Consider the following 21,149-nt stretch of genomic DNA (forward strand, 5'->3'; position numbering starts at 1 on the left):
AGTTCTATTTCTAAAATTTTCGAAAAATTGGTAAAGAAAAGATTAGTTGAATATCTAGATGTTAATAAAACCCTTGATAAGAGGCAGTTTGGTTTCCAACAGGGTAGAAGCACAGGGGATGCATTGGAGTCCTTAACTGAGACAATATACAATGGTTTCAAAACAAATAAAAAAACCTTGGTAATGTTTCTGGACCTGGCCAAGGCTTTTGACACAGTACCACATGATAAAAAGATCCAGAAACTATCTAATATTGGTATTCAAGGAATAGAGTTAGATTTCTTTGAAAGTTATCTAAGGGGTAGAAGCCAAATCGTTAGCTGTGGTGGTAGTAATAGTGAGATTAGAGATGTGACATGGGGTCTACCTCAAGGGACTGTATTGGGACCAGTTTTATTTTTGATCTATGTTAATAACCTGCCTAGTGTACTGGACTCAGTTGGGTCTAAGACAATTTGTTTTGCTGATGACACAGCACTTATCTTCCAAGAAGGTTCCTGGGAAGATGTTATCAAGCAAACAAAAGTGGGTTACTATAAGGTTTCTCAGTGGCTAAAATGTAATTATTTGAGACTAAATCTTGGTAAAGCAAAATGTATGACCTTCAGTCCAACAACAAGAGGAGATCTAGATATGAACAGGCTTTGTTTGAATAATGCTTGTAACAGGTATCCATGTGATTCTTGCAATGAGGTTATTGAGAGTGTAAACAATTACAAGTATCTTGGTATTTTTGTTGATAAGCATCTACGCTGGTCACCTCAGATTAGCTACCTTTGTAGAAAATTAAGGGTGGTCAATTTAAAAATGTACATGCTTAGAAGTATTTTGAGTCTAAAATTACTAAAATCTGTTTATTTTGCTCTATTCCAATCCTTAGTCCAGTATGGTAATTCTATATGGGGAGGAACTTTTGATTCAACTTTAAAACCTCTATTTGTTTTACAAAAGTTAGTTATCAAAACAATAATGAGGTATCCGAGAGATTTCCCAAGTATCACATTGTTTCAAAATTCCAATCTGTTCACTATAAGACAATTGTTCATTTTAAAGACTATTAAGAAACATGTGCTCAAATTAAAAAATATTCAAAATTTTCAAAGAGTAACTAGACAAATCGCTCAAAACTTAATCACAATTGAAAGAGTTGATAGCACCCAATCCCGTAGAAGTATTTCATATTTGAGAAATAAACTCTATAATAAAGTTCCAAGAGGATGGTTGATAAAGAAGCCTAAAATAAAAGATTTCCATACCTGGGTGAAAGAAAATTATTTTTATTCAATTAATGATTTGGTTTAATATTGATTGATGTTGTATGAATCTTAAATTCAGCTTTATGTATATCTTTAATTTATTGTTATTTCTTAGAATGGAATATTTAGTTGGTTGAATGTTAATTACTGTTAGCCTATATTATAATATTGTAGGATCATTTTATATATTAATATTAATGTATAAGTGAATAAGTTATATTAAGACTCCACGTCGGCGTACAAGTTTTCTTTTGCCGACGTGTAGCACAAAGTTGTCAATTTCCTTTCAGTTGTATTCTGTATATATTTTTGTGCAATAAACGATTTGATTTGATTTGAATATCTACGTCCGTTAATTTTTTACACCTATTTCAAAAATGCGGGATTGACTGCCGCACCCTGTACTAGGACCGGTATAGGAACGTGACCGGCACGTAACATGCATGCCAATGCCCACTGCTACGTATCAACAACGTTACATATACGTTATAAACGGGTATACAACGCGTATGATGTCCGTGCCTACCCCTTCCACTTCTACTGCACATAGCACATACGCTATACTAGTTACAACCGGGTCTACAACGCGGTACATACGCGGCTATACACCGGTTGTAGAACGGTGCGTAACCAGCAAGATATTCTATCCGAGAAATTGTACGGTGACCGGTCATGGCAAGTTCCTATACGGCACGGTTACGCCCGGTCTAGTGTACATTGCCAGGCAATAATACACGTGAACTATTATTTCAGTGGTCGCCAAACTGATGAGCCTGTGAGCTAGAATAGCATTTATAAATCTTCTAGTGAGCTACCAACGAATATGAGAATAAAGAAAGTATATTTTATTCCCTATAAAGATACATTTCTAGTGTTGAAATCTACTTATCTCATAGCAAAAAGTATAACAAAAGTTGAAATGTACATTTCAATGAGAGCAGAGGAACTCTTTTTGGCGATCAAGTATTTTCTTGATGTTTGGAGTGTACGTTGTAGCCGCCATTCTGATGCAGTTGTCCGAAAAATGTTCCTATATGGATTTTTTATGAATTTTATACTTGAAAAAGATGATTCACAAAAGTAGGTAGAGCTGAGCATAGCTTTCAACCTCAATGCAACTTAAATAATAATTGGATATTTTTCTTTGGGGATTTGAGGCAAAATATTTCCAGTTGTAGAAAGTGATCTGAGAGACAAGATCATTTTAAAAAAACACAAATTCCATTTCAACTGAAGCCTGATCTCCACCAAAAGTTTTTACAACACAAGCTGCAATACTTCTGCATCGATCTCTACAAAAGGAGAGTTGACGAATTGTACCATATTCGATATGCTTTTAAAATCTTGAAATCGTTGATCAAACTGTTGTCTCAAGTCTGAACTGTAACGTATTATTGGTTATTGCTGAAGTGCTGTGAAGGATTTTTCTCGTCATTGATTTTCTTCAGACTGGAAAAGTGTTTATATTCAAACTGGACGACATTCTTTTCCCACATCTCAAGCTCCTTGGAAAACGATTTTACAGTTCAAATCATTCCACCGATGTCCTTATCTTTCCCTTGAAGCTGCAAATTTAAATCATTCAACTTCATATCTTTGAGAAATACAAAATTTTGTAGTCATGATTCTCAATGCATGGTTGACAACCCAAGCATTTCTGTGAGCTACCAAAAACTACCCCACGAGCTACCGGTAGCTCGCGATCGACTGTTTAGCGACCACTGTATTATTTGTTGCATGTGCCGTTCCTATAACGTTCCTAGTATGATACGGTGCAGTGGGCAGACACCTTTATACTTCAATGAATATTCTATAATAATAATAATGAATTATAAGTAAAACCATGTACATGATTAGTCACCAAATGTCATAGCACAAATAGCCCCATTACCTCAAGGACCTCTTATGGTGCGTACAGACTGAGTTCCGGTTGCACAAAAGCATGTTAAATTTTAATCATGATTGAATACAACAAGAATCAATCAGTGAAGGAAAGAAGGCTTCTCTGATTGGTTCTAGCGGCATTTAATCTCGGTTAAAATTGAACAGGCTTCTGTGCAACCCGAGCCTAAGGGTATGATCACATTTAATGCGTATACGTGCAAGTACACGTACGATCATACATGAGCCGAAAAACAAAATCTGGAAAGTGCCATTGAAACACGTTGTGACTTGCATGTAGCTGCTCACACTGAACGCAACCAGCAAGTGCACATTTTTCAGTGCGAGTGTTCATTTTGCTCTTTCCATATTTTGTTTCTCATCTGCACGCTGATCATGCATAACCAAGCGTGTACTTGCACATAGACGCATCCAATGTACTCAAACCAATAAGCGCCACGAACAGGCACATTTTACTTTTCATCAGCTGATGTTATGGTTAGCCTATTATATCTGTATCTTACTGTTTCTATACAGATGTAATAAGAACAGCTTTGGCTGATGAAAAGTGAAATGGGCATGTTCTTAACGCAAAAGTCTGTATGCACCTTTAGATATGCACTCATTTTCCTCTTTGGTCTCCTGAATAATGAAATAGATGCACCACATTTACTATCTAAGTTGAATATATATGTATCACCTGTGGCTCGACGTTCTGATTTTTCATTCATGGTTCCCCGCTCCAGAACTCTAAGAAACTATCACTCTCCCCTGAATAGAATGCAGAGAATTTACAATAATTTAACGGGGCAACTAGATGTCTTCTGGTTTTCTCGTGCTAGATTCCGCAAAGTTTTATACGCTAGTATGGTTTAGGTGGATGTCAACAATATCTTTGGATGCATGGGTGTGGCTGTGCACATGGTTTGGGGCGAGAGGTACGGTATTTTGTTATTATTTATATAAGAAGTTCTGATCATATTTTGATTCAATCGTTGTTTTTTTCAATTTTGCATTTATCAAGTTTTTTTTTCTCTTTTCCAACTAGATTACAAGTTTTTGTACTCATTGTATTTTTTGTCATTTTCTTCTTTTTCTTATACATTAATTTTCCTATTAATATTTTTCTTATTATTATCAATAACATTATAACTATTTTTTCCTTTTTTTTTTAATCTCAATATTGTATTGTACAAATATGTAAAGGAGACAGATTTGGGGTGACCCCCGTTGTCTCCATTTATGAATGAATGAATAAATAAATATTTCTAAATAAATATTCCATAACGTGGACAATTTGGCCAAAATAAATAAATAATTTATTCTAGTCACTGCTAATATACGTGTCTTTTTCACTGCATAACTGTTTCCCAATTCCATGCTGAATTAATAGTGGACAGTAATGGATAGCCTATACAATACAGTAATGAAATTATTAATTTGGCCGTAAATGCAATAAATAAATTCAGGAATTACTCACCTTACAGATATCTTATCAGGGTCGATGTCAAGGAATTTGTCATCCTCTGTGAGCACATGAGTGATCGGTGCATGCAGTGCGGCAGTTAGAAACAGTTTCGCCGAGAACAGACCCTCGTGGAACACCGAGTAAAGTCTGGCAAACGCACATGAACCATGACGTAGCAGTCTGCAACAAAATTAATAAATTTTATTATAATTTATTCCTTTATTAACAATAAATTACAAATATAAAATGACACAAGACAGACTCAGACAATACAGACGAGACAACAGCCATTACTTCCAGTAATGCTTAAATCTACGAGCACAAAACTATAGCGCACAATATCTTGATAACACAGATCTACGATTTCAAGACTTGTTTGAACTTCAAACCGGCACACATAACCTATCCCATCAGAAATCTACTCAAGCTCTTACTTTCTCTATGGTAATATTGTTTTTGTCATGGTCATTCAATCTCAGTTTTTTTCTGTGATATTTTTTTTTCATTTCATTTTTCATCCCACTGACCACCTATGAAACGGGTATAAGGATTTGTCAATTATAATCCAAGTCGTCAATCTTTGCATTCCATAATTCAAAAAGAATTCCTCACTGGAATAAGGACAAACCTGCAACAACTCCTCCCTCACCTTAATTCTGAACTTTTCACCTGTAAGAGCCTTTATGCGTGTTGGCAATGAATTTTATAAAGCCGAATTCCTGCACTCTTCTACCCCCCTCTCATACATACCGCATAAAGGCTTTTACTGTGATATTTTCAGCACAGAGAAGAGAAAGAAGATATTGGATAATTTTGTCTCTATTCCACTCAAATTCACTCTCCATCATTGTACAATAATATACTAGTTGACCGAGAGAAGTGAGGTCTAAGATTCAAGTCGACGGTTTGGCATTTCTCTTAATGTTTAAATGTTTATATGTTGCGCATTTACGGCGAAACGCGGTAGTAGATTTTCATGAAATTTGACAGGTATGTTCCTTTTTTAATTGCGCGTCGACGTATATACAAGGTTTTTGGAAATTTTTCATTTCAAGGATAATATAAAAGGAAAAATGAGCCTCCTTCATACGCCAATATTAGAGTAAAAATCAGACTATAGTATTATTCATCATAAATCAGCTGACAAGTGAATACACAGATGTGTGGAGAAGCCAGTCTATTGCTGTATTTCCATAAGGTCTATAGTTTCAATCAGGTACTTGTGGATGAGAATACTGCTTGAGGTCTACTGTTCACAGAACTACTAGTAGTAGTAGAACTACTACTACTACTACTTCTACAAGTGTAATCACTTGTCAGCTGATTTATGATGAATAATTCTATAGTCTGATTTTTACTGTAATATTGGCGTATAAAGGAGGCTCATTTTCCCTTTTATATTACCCTTGAAATGTAAAATTTCCAAAAACTTTGTATATACATCGACGCGCAATTAAAAAAGGAACATACCTATCAAATTTCATGAAAATCTATTACCGCGTTTCGCCGTAAATACGCGACATATAAACATTTAAACATTAAGAGAAATGCCAAACCGTCGACTTGAATCCAAGACCTCACTTCGCTCGGTCAATAAATCGAAAAGAATTGCTCGCAATGCGCAGTAACTTACTAGCACTCTGACAACAAATGAGTACAGTATATCTAGAGTAAAACCAGCAGGCACTAAACAGCTGCAAACAGCTGCGGCAGCCTTCCTTCAAGGACAGAGCAGCTAAATCTAGCTCTGATATAAACAAAAATTGACATGTAGCAGAGCTATATATAGCTCATATTCTCTTTGATGTTTACCGAAAATTTTGGATAGCTCATTTTCTGCTATAGTGAAGTCCACGTTATAATGGCAGTGTAGGATTGACAATACTGTTGCTGTCCTTTTCTATCATACAACAAAACAGATAGTGCTAGCTCTCTCTAGCTTTGCAATGTTGTCTGTTTGCCAGAATATTTTATTTTTACTTTTTACAGTGACTGTACAAAAGTAAACAAACAATTCTCAGCCGCCATTTTTTTTTCTTCATTCTATCAAAATACTTTAGTACACAAGTCGTATAATTGATTTAAAATGTATTTTTGAAACAATGAAATAATTTTTAGACATTACCGTATGAGAAACACAAATTAAAATACCTGAAATGATGTTTTAAAAGTTGATAAATAACCATCCTAGACTTCATCCATGCTTCAGTTAGCCTACACGTATAGGTTAGACCTACTCGTACCGGTATAAATAATATTGAAAGGTTATTTCAGAATTATTTCCATTGAAATTACTTATTTTAAATAGAATTTCTATTATTTTTAAAAGAAATTGGAATGGGAAACCTACAAAATAACTTAATTTCTGTTGTTTTGAAATTCAGATTTTTGTATCACAGCTTTTTAAATTAGCCGCCATTTCAGGTTTGTATAAACATAAAAATCTGATCTCAGTTATGAAGGCAAATTTTCGAATCAAATTATGAAAAAATATATATTCTTGATTAATTTGACATTAAATTGATTATTTTATCAAGGAAATGATAATTATTATTAGATTAAATTTAATGGGATGAATTGAGTAACAGCTGTGTACAGTCAGTGGCAAAATGGAGAGACTTGACAACGTTTTTCTCCTATCTTTCTTCACTGCCATTATAACGTGGACCTCACTACATACATATAGCTGAGAAAATAGGCTTAAAACTGCTATATAACCGGGATAAATAGCAGATCTCCAGTGTCACTTTTTGAATGTGTAGCAGAGCTATATATAGCTGAGCTACATGTAGCTCTGCTACATAGAGTAAACCTAGCTTAATAGAATTTATAAAGACGGCAAAAATCGTACGCACAAGAAATGTAACTAAATGCCTTAGTGTTCACTATATCTTGTCTCTTGTCTCTATTTTGAGGCAGACAGCTGGATGGAAGTCTACGTGAAGGCATCCAGAGACTTAATTACACTCAAAAATTGGTTTGACGACAACATTCTTAGTATGAATGCGAAGAAGACCAAAATTCTTCCAATATTCCTCCATAAAAACCGCGCCCCTCCGGATAATTTACTTCTAAAACTACATTGTTGTGGTCAGGTGTGTAATGATGACTTTGATTGCCAGCTGATTGAATCGGTCAACGAGTACAAATACCTGGGTATAATCATTGATAATAATTTATCTTGGCATCCACACATTTTCTACTTGAAAAAAATTACGGAAATTGATTTTTGTTTTTTCAAAACTGAAGGGCATTCTTAACACGAAAGAATTGAGGACAGTGTATCACGCACTTGTGCAGTCAATCCTTACCTATGGAATTATTGTCTGGGGAGGTGCATGTGATTGCAGAACTTTCAGTGACTCAGAAAGCTATTATCAAAGCCGGACTGGGCCTGGAAAGAACATATTCTTCCGAACGTTTATTTGTTTATTTTAATGTTCTAACTATTAAGAAGCTTCATGTTAAATTTGTCTTAATGTTGGCATCTTTAAATGACTATCAGTGTGGTAGATTGATCAAATCAATGTATGTGTAACGCCTTGGAATTTATTCACTCATGTGTGTGCGTAGTGTGTGTGTGTGTGTGTGTGTGTGTTGTGTGTGTGTGTGTGTGTGTGTGTGTGTGGTGTGTGTGTGTGTGTGTGTTTCCCTTCCCGTGCGAATGTTGATAGTTGAGCTTGAATATTAAAATTAAATAAGTATTTTTATCTTTTATTTAAATAGTTTTGATATTGTATTATTCAATACTATTAAATATTGGTAGCTATCTAGTATTTAATAAGTATTTTTATCTTTTATTTAAATAGTTTTGATATTGTATTATTCAATACTATTAAATATTGGTAGCTATCTATAATAGTAATATTACTTCTCTGTATCATAGATAAGTTATCTGTGTAAATTAAATAGTAATATTACTTCTCTGTATCATAGATAAGTTATCTGTGTAAATTAAATAGTAATATTACTTCTCTGTATCATAGATAAGTTATCTGTGTAAATTAAATTTCAATATACGTATGCGAACTCTTACTCACGAACAGACCGACAGGTCCATGTGAGTACAGTTTCAATTATTTTGTGAAATAGTTTAAACATAGATATAATTTTCTTTAAATTAGTACATTTACTTATGTTTTATAAGTCTTTTTTTGTGAAACAATAAATCAATTCAATTCAATTCTTGATTTTCGCCTACCTCCTGGGGTCATCGGATGTGACCAGCTGCAACTGTGACAGTGTCTTGAGTAGCCGCAACACGAGCGCCCTATCAGAGGGCAGCAAACAACTGCCGTACAGTCCTGCGACCAGTGATTGGATCACAGCTGGCGTCAGCTCGGGCATCAGCCTATCACCGGCCGCCAAACAGCTAGCTACCAGTTCGGGTGAGTTCCGAACGCGCTCTAGGAATTGGCCGAACATTGCTGCGTCCTGAAAAAATGGAAGAATATCTCATTAGAGTTGGACTGAAAGTTTATCACACATTGATACACAACAGTCAATATAAATCTGGATAATCTTGGTGAACATGATATATTTGAGCTCAAAATTAATGTGTTTTTATATAATTATTTTGGGAATTTGAAGTTTGTTTTATGCTTTTACGGAAGTTTTATAATTAATCTATCTATAATTAATTTTTTTGTCTTATTCTGATGTGTATATTCAAATTGATGATTTAGTGTATAAATTGAAATGGACATAGCCTACATAGTATTTGGATAATTTAAGACAAAATTAAGAAATTCGAGAAGTTTTTGGCAACAGCCTGTTTTTCATTTGCGACTACTGTATTGTTTACTCTATCCAATAAATAAATAATTTTGAAAGATTAATCAGTATAAGTCTCAAGTGAATGATAAGAAAATTGAAAATTTTATAAAGTGGAGAAAACATAACCTATTCTCTGTACTATTTTAATGAATCAAAATTCGGGGGAGGGACAGTTTTTGCCTGTTGATCTTCTAACAAATCATTTAAAAAAAGAATTGTGTATCATTGAATTAATAAAAGAATAATATTCTTTTTACATATAATTCAGACATCTATATAGTCCGAGAGATATTACTTTCTACACGGCTCTCTCTTTCTTTGGTAGAGAGTTAGTGGGAAGGAAATTTTGTATATTCTTTCCGAAGAATAGACGTTGATATGTCCAAAGCTCCGCCAATTTATGTAGATGCATAACAATATTATCTATAGTTATTCCAAATCATTGACCGAGCGAAGTGAGGTCAAAGATTCAAGTCGACGGTTTTGCATTTCTCTTTATTTATGTTTATATTTATATTCCGCATTTAGCGAAACGCAGCAATAGATTTTCATGAAATTTGACAGGTATCTTCCTTTTTTAATTTCTCGTCGACGTATATGCAAGGTTTTTGGAAATTTTGCATTTCAATGATAATATAAAAGGGAAAGGAGCCTCCTTCATACGCCAATATTAGAGTAAAAATCAGACTATAGAATTATTCATCATAAATCAGCTATCGAGTGGATTATAAATTGCATGCAATTCAATATCTGAATGTAAATTATTGAAAACACAGCTGTTGTGTAGACTATTAATTGCATGCAGTGAGGCAATTGATAACTTGAAGTAGCATAGTATTTTCTCCCAACTTTTCTCTGCTTTCAACTCGGTAAGCTTTTGATGATATCAGCATAGCTGTTTAAACATCGATATCTCGCCGACACGACAGGACAGGACAGAATTTACTCTGATGGACAGTATTAGAGGAGACTGTAGTTAATAACTGCGCGAGGTCTACTGTTCACAGAACTACTAGTATAAGTATACAGTTACATTATTATTTCAGTATACAGTTCGATAATTATTTTCTTATTATATAATATATATTAATTATTTTATTTCAGTATGCAGTTCAATAATTATTTTCTTAGTCTATATTATGTAAATTCATCTATAATTTTGCTGTATTGTAACCTATTGTATATAAGTGTATAAGCCAGTATATATTGTAATCTACATAAATAAAGTACTCAATCAATCAATCTCTCTCACTCACTCACTCTCTCTCTTTTAATATTCTTTCCGAAGAATGGACATTGATATGTCCAAAGCTCCGCCAATTTATGTAGATGCATAACAATATGATTATTATCTATAGTTATTATATTACAAACTGCTTTTTCATATCATATACAGTTCAATAATTATTTTCTTAGTCTATATTATGTAAATTCATCTATAATTTTGCTGTATTGTAAGCTATTGTATATAAGTGTATAAGCCAGTATATATTGTAATCTACATAAATAAAGTACTCAATCAATCTCACTCTCTCTCGGAGACAGAGAGGCCCGATGCTCCTTCCTTCACTAATCACTGGCACTACCTTACAGCATTCGCCCTACTTTTGTCTCAGCATACAGCATGCTTTCTCCACTACTCCACTCCACTACTCCACTCCACTACTCCACTCTCCACTACTCTGTCCATGCTACTAACTGTGCAACGAGAAATCGGCTTCCCCTATTCTTGTTGCAAGTAATATCTCACGGACTTTAGTTAATGTCCCAACCCAGGAGAATTTATTCTTCCTGGTGACTTTTCTTCTGGTAGAATATTCTGTTAATAAATTTAGTTTTTCAAATTTTGGAAATTTCCAACTATTTGTAATTAATTTAATTCAATTTAGAAGTATTTTTTCAATTTAAAAATGATTTTCGTGTGTATTGAATTGTAAATTGAGTGTGTAATTGTCGAATTTTCAAGTGACACGGTAACCTATAGTGAGGTCCACTTTATAATGGCAGTGGATAAAGATAGGAGAATAGCGATGCCGATTCTCTGCATTAATTAATTATATTTCTACACTGTCAAAAACATAATTGGCATCGTTGTGGACCTAGAAAAGGATATTACCACCGGCTTTGTCAAATGATAGACAAGGATAGCAAAACTAAAGTTGAACAAATACTGTCATTATAACGTTGACCTCACTATAGCTACATTTGGACTGTTGTATAAATTAGAATTGGAACCGTTTTGGGCGTAAGCCTGTGCTACTTTTCTGTAAGTTGTGTTACTCTGAATGATTAGGAAACTAAATAAATAAATATTCTTCATGCTTTACTGCATTTGATGCACACTTGAATCTTCTTCTGAATCACTCATCACGAATTTGTTAATCAATAATGAAATTACACGTTTATCAAACTCAAACAAATTAACTTTGGAGCGCTACTGTCTGAGCACTACTCTCCGCTAGTATCGCCTATCACAGCTCCAACATGAACTCACCACTAGAGCTCTTGAGAACTAGAGAACCTGAGAACTAGACTGTCCGCTCTTGACTGACCTAAAGCCTAGTTTATACAATGCCAATTGGCGAGACAATTGTCATAAGGCACCTGACTGGCATGAAATTATTGTCTCCGTATAAACACTTCAGGCCAATTGTCTTGCCAACTGTCCCGACAATTGGCCCGAAATTCAACTGTCTCCGGGAGTAGACTATGGACAGTCAATTGGGCCCAGCGAGCCCCCCACCACTCGGAATCTCAGTTGTCGCGACAATTGGCGCCGTGTGAACGGTGTGGGCCCGTAGCGCTGTATTGGTTTTGCCAGTTCAGCTGTTTAGTCACAACAGATGGCGAGAGCTCGGACATGTTTAGCTGTCAACTGTCGTGCCAATAGTTGGCTGCTAATATGTTAATTCCAAAGACCTTAAAGAGATATAGACCCACAATGCCTATGACTTCCCAATGATAGCTCTTACTTGAAATTGAAGGCCGCCATTGGGGTATTTTAGCACGAGATATTATATCTATATATTTGTAGTATTATAGATTACAAAGGCATTGGTATGTAATAATCTTATGGGTTGCCACCTCAATGGTCGATGTCAATTCCAAGTACGATACTAGCGCTGCATGTGAGTCTATGCATCTTTAAACCTAGCTCCGCAGTGCAGGCTGGATGCTTGTCTGACTCGGACTAGACGCTGAGACAGCAAATAATAGCAGCGTTGATGGGAATGCGAGCGGCCGCAGTAATATCTTCCACCCAGCAATGGTCGGCGTAGTTCCGCCTAACGGACAGACGAAAGATCAATCCAGTCGGTTATTTGATCCCGCCAGACAGGCTCAGCCAAGCAGCCGAGACAATAGAACAATGGAGTGGCGGTCTTATTCGCGTTCATCAGCAGTTTTCATTCTCACGATTATTTTTATTTTTGTGTGTCAATAATAACTCCAGTCACCAAATAAAAAGTTTCCAGAAACGTGGTGTACTACCATATTAATGATTTTTCATGATGATTTTTAATTATTTAAAAACATTGTTGACATTCTGAGCCATCAGGCTAAACTTGGGGTCGCTGAGAACGAATCAGCAATCAGAATTTCTCCATCACGAAAAATAACGAAAAAAACCCAGCTGTTGATCTTCCGGCAACCGTTAACAGTCATCCTGCAATGCGGCCGAAACACTTCCAAGCCAGACACCCATCTCAAATGACAACAACGCCAAGCTGTGAGAAACCATCCTGCACTGCGGCGCTAGGTTAAGGTCTTTGGTTAATTCTGAATAAAGAAAAAAACAAAGAAATGCCTTTTCGAACTAATAAAGGGGATAGCTTGGAAATTGAAGGCAATAATATAGATTCTGTAAGTAGTATAAGAGTTCTTGGAGTGGTGATTGAGTCTGATCTTTCATGGAAACCACATCTGGAATGCCTGAAAACCAAACTTAATTCAGCAATTTTCGTTCTCAGAAACCTAAAGGCTTCTCTGGATTCGATGGCTCTTGAAAGTGTGTATTTCGCCCTGATTCACTCCCTTCTGAACTATGGAATTATTTTTTGGGGTAATTCTAGCAGTGTAGTGGAGGTGTTTAGACTACAGAATTGAGCATTGAGGGTGATGACAGGAGAGTCAATCCGAACTAGTTGTAGGCCCTACTTCAAAAAACTTGGAATTCTCCCACTTCCTAGCCTATATATTCTGGAACCAATCTGCTTTTAAAAAAAACACATAAATGAATTTAATACAGGAGAAACATTTCACCAATATTCGACCAGATACAGAAATAATTTGAGAGATGATGCACACCGAAGTACTATGTATGAGCGAGGGGTAACGAGTTCAGGTATCCGGGATGTACAACTTATACTTATTCCCATCTCACTTAAAAGAAACGTCAGGTAAAGCTTTCAAATTTTATTGAAAAAAAGAGCTGCTATCCATATGTGCCTACTCAGTGGAGGAATATAAAGATTTTTACAAACCTCAAGATTGATTGATTGATTGAGTACTTTATTTATGTAGATTACAATATATACTGGCTTATACACTTATATACAATAGCTTACAATACAGCAAAATTATAGATGAATTTACATAATATAGACTAAGAAAATAATTATTGAACTGTATATGATATGTAAAAGTAATTTGTAATATAATAACTATAGATAATTATATTGTTATGCATCTACATAAATTGGCGGAGCTTTGGACATATCAATGTCCATTCTTCGGAAAGAATATTAAAAATATCCTCCCCACTAACTCTCTACCAAATAGAAGATGGAGGTTTGAGAAGATAGATAACATGTTGCTGTTTGATTAATGACAAATTGACATATCCTTATACCCCTTTTACAGGTGGTCGGTGGTCGGTGGATGAAATAATAATAATAATAATAATTGGCCGCGTATAAAAATCTTCTTGATTAACTGGCCTGGCCAACGACAATCCGCAACCACGTGATGACAATTGTCCAAAGACAACTGTCTCGCCAATTGGCAACGTATAAACTAGGCTCAACAGTATAGTTGACCTGAATCTGAATAGATGACCTGAATCTAGACTGACCTGATATCCGAGCACCTTGTAGGCATCAATGAACTCGGTGCTATCGAGCGAATCAGCGCGCTGACAACAGACTGCCGGAGAACAGTCAGGTCGTGACACCACCAGACGATTCAGGTTCAGCCGGTGCTGAGCTGACACCCAGGCCAGCTGGGCTAGCTTGCTGCTGGCACATACCACCTGTCAATTGCAAAACAAAACCAATTGAGTCACGAAAAAAGCTAAGAATTAGAGGACAAATAAAAACTTATTCAATTTATTTATATATATATATATAGTTTTTGCAACTTCAGTTATGTCGCTTCTCGCACCCCAATCGCCATCTTTCCTTATTTATCCAGTCTCCTTCAAAAAGACCTCTACTCTCCATTTGAATGTGGACATTGGATACCCATTTCTTTCGCGGTCTTCCACGCCTATTTCTGTTCGCAGGTATCCAATTCCATACTTGCAAAGGAAGTCTTCCTTCATTCATTCTGCGCAGGTGTCCATACCATTTTAATTGTTTCTCTCCAATGACATCCATTATTGTGTTTTTTGCGCTCATTCTCTCTCTTATTATATTATTCCTGATTCGATCCAGCAACGTCAATCCTAAACTCCTCCTCCAGTACATGATTTCCGCTGAAAGAATTTTTGAGAAGTTAATTTGTCCACATACCACACTTCTGACCCAAATTATTCAATTTCTAAAACATAAAAAACAGTATTAGGTTAGATCAAATGAAGAAGCCAATATTTTAAGTTAATTTAAGCCAATGTTTCAAGGGAATATAAGTTTGAAATAAATCATTGTTAATGTTTTCAAGATACAATATTGATTCCTTGTTATTATTTATATTGAACTTTTTAAATTGTCTCTTTTTATTTATGTTAGTTATATCTGATGGAATGATTGGATGATGTGGTGTATTTTGTTTTAAACTTATGTGAACAATAAACAATTTGAATTTGGAATTATAGGAAGCGATAAGAAGAAGTTAATTATCTTAAACAGCAAAATCTGCTATAGTGAGGTCCACGTTATAATGGCAGTGGTTAAAGATATGAGAATAGCGATGACGATTCTCTGCATTAATTAATTATATTTCTACACTGTCAAAAACATAATTGGCATCGTTGTGGACCTAGAAAAGGATAGTACCACCGGCTTTGTCGAATGATAGACAAGGATAGCAATTCCAAAGTTGAACAAATACTGTCATTATAACGTGGACCTCACAATAGAAATTACATTGGGGAGAAGGAGATAGAGGTGTAGTAGGAGCACATGAAGAAAGAGAACAATGAGGAAGAGGAGAAACAGAAGCAGCAGACAACGGAGAAGGAGAAGAAGAAGGATGAGAAAGAGGCGGTGAAGAAGAAGGATGAGGAGGACTGGTAGGAGGAGAAGAAGTAGAAGGAATAGAAGAAGCTGAAGAAGAAATGGAGAATAATAGGAAGGAGAAGAAGGAGGAGGAGGAGGAGGAGAAGAAGTAAGAGGAGGAGGAGTAGGAGGAGGAGGAGGAGGAGGAGGAGAAGGAGGAGGAGGATGATGATGATGAAGAAGAGAAGGAAGAGGGAAAAGGAGTAGAAGAAGATTAAGAAGTAGAAAAGGGAGGAGGACAAAGAGATGAAGAAGTATGAGCAGCAGAAACATAAGGAGGAAAAGAAGAAGAACAATGGGAAAGAGGATAGCAATGATAAGAAGGAGAAGGAGGAGACGAAGAAGGTGAAGAAGTGGAAAAATGAGATGGTGGACGAGGAGATGAGAAAGAAAAAGGAATTACTAATAGTTTTTACAAGTAGATAAAAATGTATCAAATACATATAGACGTCAAATAAAAAAATTATGTAAGTAGATTTGTAGTAAGTCTGTAAGTAGATGTTTTAATTACATCCTGTTTCCTGATTTTTCTGTTACAGAGAGGAACTTCCAAACAACTAAGTGGGCGTTCACCACAGATAAAATTATCTTCAAAATTCAACAATAGATAGGGCCTAAATTCATTTTATTTCAACATCAAATCCCCAAAACGTTGTTCACACATTTACATTTACTTAAATTCATATGAAGTAGTCACCTCAACAAGAAAAATGATTTAATTAATCGGCATCTATTAAAATTGATGTGGATTTACAGAACACACTTCATTTTTTATGTTGATCATAACGTTGTCCCTTTATAACGTGATCCTCTCTATAACAATCATTTTCCCCAAATATTTGCATACAGTACTATTCAAAAAGCAAACAATTATTTCCCCGCATCTTTCTACGCCACTCATACATTAGTATGCTCTACAAAAAGCATGTGGTGAGTCCTTGAGCCACATAGCAGTTAATCAGCATATATTATTGTCACTCAGTTCAATAGCTGGTGTGGTGACAGATGATTGAAATGGAGAGACACTCTTTTATGAATGACTTCCGCTGCCTGTCATCTGCTTCCTGATTGGCTGCTGTGATAGGCCAATCATAGATCTGACCTTCAGAACGCGATTCGTGTACAGAATACACTCCCAGTTAATTATAAAAATTTTCAAAAATATTGCAATTTGGTACTTTTCAAAAAGTCTGAATAATAATCCCAGAAAGAACATTAATCTACCATGATTAATGTTGTAAAATAAAATATTTTCTAATGAGTCAATCTTATGAAATCTTTGCTTTGAATTGCAATATTACTTTTGAAATGTATAATATATTCAAAAAAAATTGCATGAAAATTGGTTATAATGAATAAAATATTACAAATTATAATGTTCTGTATTATTACTTTCCTTGCCCTATTATCATAGGTAAGGAAAGTATTGCTTTCCGAAAAAAAAGGTACCCCAATTTCTAAATTTCTATACGTTTCAAGGTCCCCTGAGTCCAAAAAAGTGGTTTTTGGGTATGTGTGTCTGTGTACACAATATCTCATCTCCCAATTAACAGAATGACTTGAAATTTGGAACGTAAGGTCCTTATAATAATTTTCGATCAAATGCAATTCAAGATGGCGGCTAAAATGGCGAAAATGTTGTCAAAAACAGGGTTTTCGCGATTTTCTCAAAAACGGCTTCAACGATTTTGATCAAATTAATACCTAATATAGTCATTGATAAGCTGTATCAACTGCCACAAGTCCCATATAAGTAAAAATTTCTCTGCAAAGTTCGATTTTAGATTTTCAATATCAGGCTTCAGATAAAGATTTAAACTAAAAATTCCAAGTGGAAAAGATTGGGTATGAAAATCTCTACAATTAATGTCTAGTAACATTTTCACCTAAAATTGAAAATAAGCTCGAAAATCGAAAAAATGTGATTATTTAATTGCAAACTTTTGGCAACTGTTGATTCTATTAAATCATTCACTATGAAGATATAGCAGAACTCGTATGTCTCCAGCGTTATTTTCCTGTCACCAGCTGGCTCAGATCATAGAATAGTAAACTTGAGATGCGCGTGAACACTAGCGTCAGGTGATCAATTTTCATAACGGCAAGGAAAGTTGTGTGAGAGCGCACACCAGATTTTTTTTTCATATCTGCTCAATAATAGCAGAGAACTTTTGTAGGTAACATTACCATCTGCATTTTTACAATTCACTAGAAACTGTTTAGACCGTTCCTGTAATCTTACTCTGTAATATTATCAGTTATTTTGATAGAATTTATTGTTCTAAATTTTGTTTACTTGTATTTAATATTGATGTAAATTGATTAATGAATTCATCTCAGTATACCTCTTCATCTTAATTAAACTTTTATGTTTACCTTACCAAGCTTCATGTTATGTTAGATTACATTATTGATGAACATTCTATTAATTTACGGTCTCTGAAGATTGCTATTTACCAGATTGCTACTAGTAGTTCTGTGAACAGTAGACCTCACGCAGTATTCTCATCCACAAGTACTTGATTGAAACTATAGACCTTATGGAAATACAGCAATAGACTGGCTTCTCCACACATCTGTGTAATCCCTTGTCAGCTGATTTATGATGAATAATTCTATAGTCTGATTTTTACTCTAATATTGGCGTACAAAGGAGGCTCCTTTTTACTTTTATTATTATCCTTCAAATGCAAAAATTTCAAAAACCTTGTATATACGTCGACGCGCAATTAAAAAAGGAACATGCCTGTCAAATTTCATGAAAATCTATTACCACGTTTTGCCGTAAATACACAACATATAAACATTTAAACATTAAGAGAAATGCCAAACCGTCGACTTGAATATTAGACCTCACTTCGCTCGGTCAATTACAGAAAGGTCCACGTTATAATGACAGGATTTGATTAACATTGGTGTGGCTATCCTTGTCTATCATTCGACAATACAGATAAAAGGCTATGAGATAAATTCATGATTTAACATCAATACTAGTAGTTCTGTGAACAGTAGACCTCGCGCTCAGTGAGTTACATTGACCTGTTGTTATGTTTTCTCAAAAATTAATAAATAATTTATCAATTAAAAATGTCTAGAAAAAATCCTAAATAAACATAGAGCTTTCTGTCCTATATCGTACCGTGACGTGTCGTCCCGGAATGTGAGTGTGAGCGCTGCTATCAGGTCTGGCTGCAACTGTCTACAACGTTGATGGAAAGATACAATTTTCAAGATGTTCGATGATTTTGAACAAGTAGTATTATAGTCAACTGTCTACTAACGTTAATGGAAAGATACATTTTTAAGATGTTCGATGTTTTTGAACGGGTATTATTATAGTCCACTAGACAGCTGATTTATTATGAATAATTCTATAGTCGGATTTTTACGGTAATATTGTCATATGAAGGAGGCTCCTTTTTCCTTATATTAACCTTGAAATGCAAAATTTCCAAAAACCTTGTATATACGTCGACGCGCAATTTAAAAAGGAACATGCCTGTCAATGAAAATCATTTCATGAAAATCTATTACCGCGTTTCGCCGTAAATGCGCAACATAAAAACATATAAACATTAAGAGAAATGCCAAACCGTCGACTTGAATCTTAGACCTCACTTCGCTCGGTCAATTAAAGACAAATAAGAAAAGTGATAAAACAATAAATCTAATCAAAATAGCTGATAACACCACAGAATACGCTGGCAGGAACAGGCATAACAGTTTCTATTAAATTGTAAAAATTGGATGATAATGCTATCTATAATAATTTTCAATATTATGTTGAGTAGGCCTATGCAAAATAATGTAGGACATATAACCTATATAGACAATTTATTTTTTGAGACATTAAGTTATAAATAGTATTTACAAAAATTAGATGACACGAGTCAGTAATCTCAAATTTAGCTGACTCTACATAAGTTCCTCAAAGGTAATACGGTACTCTAACATTTTTCCAAGCATAACAAGCAGACTAATAATTGGTAGACCAAGAGAACAGATTTTCAATTTAAAGGTGTGACAGTCTCACTGGAAAGAATCAATAATTGTAGGTAGTTAGACTATTAGGTAATGTGAAAGTGGAAAACGACACAAGTAATTTCCTTAGACAATCTTGTAAATTTCTCACCTTTTCGTTCAATTCATGGAGACGAGATTGTTCAGACAGTACAAACAATCTTTCTTGTCGCAGATGATCCGCAAGTTCAATAAGATCCCGCAATGCCAGCGAGATGTTATCCATTTTATTTGCAAAATTTTACTCAATTACGAGATCAAAATAAAAAAGTAACCTGACATGAATACGATGTGAAAAGTCTATACGTGCGGAACGAATTTACCACTGAAGCATGAAACAAACTGATACAGTGATACTTTGATTGGATAACACTGATATTATAGTACTATAATCTGTTTTAAACAGTAAAATTTACAAAATAAAACTGGAAAACCCCACAGGTTACTAACAATTTTTTTCAAAAACTTGACCTATCTGAGAGATCTTATCTACTCAATAGATTCTCAAGCAATGCAAGAATTAAAAATTATACCATCCTAATGTGAAATATCACTATAAAATTGACTAAAACATTTCACTTTAATCACACATCACTGAATAAACAAATAATTGATCAAAATTTGTGACTATTACACCCACTATAAAAGAATAACTGTACGCCATGACAGAAAAACAGAATTCTTGAAGCAGCTGCCTTCTTGAATAGTAGCTGATACCTTTGACTGGACTATAAATGGCACTGATCAATATATTTTATAATTTATAGCATTTACTATCAATAAATAAATTATTTACTGGATAAAATTCTTCCAAAATTCATTAGAGAATCATTTCCATTATTCTTTCATTGATTCTTCTCATTTTAATACGACTGCTTCTAACTTTTATTTTTCTGGATGAGTAGTATTCGAGAGTTGAAATTGCTCGAATGAAAACTATACCTAAAATGAGTTGTTCGAAAAGGTGTACCTTGAATGTGGATAATTTATTTTTTATGTTTGCTTGTTGAAATAGATCAAATTCAATTTAATTTTATTAAACAATAACGTTTGTTGAATTTTTCCATAGAGATATAGTGTGGAAAAAATCACGTGGAAAAAATCACACACTTCAAACGATTAATTTTATTCAAAAAATTATGAAAATATTTAGGTTATTAGTATATTTTTTATACTCTTACTTTACCTTACTTTATCCGTCTTCCCAGGAGTCCCAAGGCTGCAGGAGTCACCATGGTTTATAAGGATTATCTCCTGTGTAAGTAGGTGTGCTCATCCACATATTCATGTATGTATAGTAGTATGGCCGGTCTG

At 34.7% G+C, this 21,149-nt stretch overlaps 1 protein-coding gene across 1 annotated transcript in view; it reads right to left on the reverse strand.

Annotated features, from left to right (window-relative positions):
• The window catches only part of LOC111049754 (GTPase-activating protein and VPS9 domain-containing protein 1), a 96,782-nt gene extending 76,272 nt beyond the window's left edge, over positions 1-20,510 (reverse strand). The window contains exons 1-4 of the mRNA XM_039433413.1: positions 19,948-20,510; positions 14,453-14,629; positions 8,807-9,039; positions 4,618-4,785 (exon numbers count right to left, since the gene is read on the reverse strand). Coding sequence (XP_039289347.1) covers positions 4,618-4,785; positions 8,807-9,039; positions 14,453-14,629; positions 19,948-20,061 — 692 coding nt within the window. The 5' untranslated portion in view covers positions 20,062-20,510. The remainder of the gene's footprint in view (positions 1-4,617; positions 4,786-8,806; positions 9,040-14,452; positions 14,630-19,947) is intronic.
• Positions 20,511-21,149: the final 639 nt, after the last annotated feature.

The sequence above is a fragment of the Nilaparvata lugens genome, chromosome 7 (genome assembly GCF_014356525.2).
Source record: "Nilaparvata lugens isolate BPH chromosome 7, ASM1435652v1, whole genome shotgun sequence".
Taxonomy (NCBI): domain Eukaryota; kingdom Metazoa; phylum Arthropoda; class Insecta; order Hemiptera; family Delphacidae; genus Nilaparvata; species Nilaparvata lugens.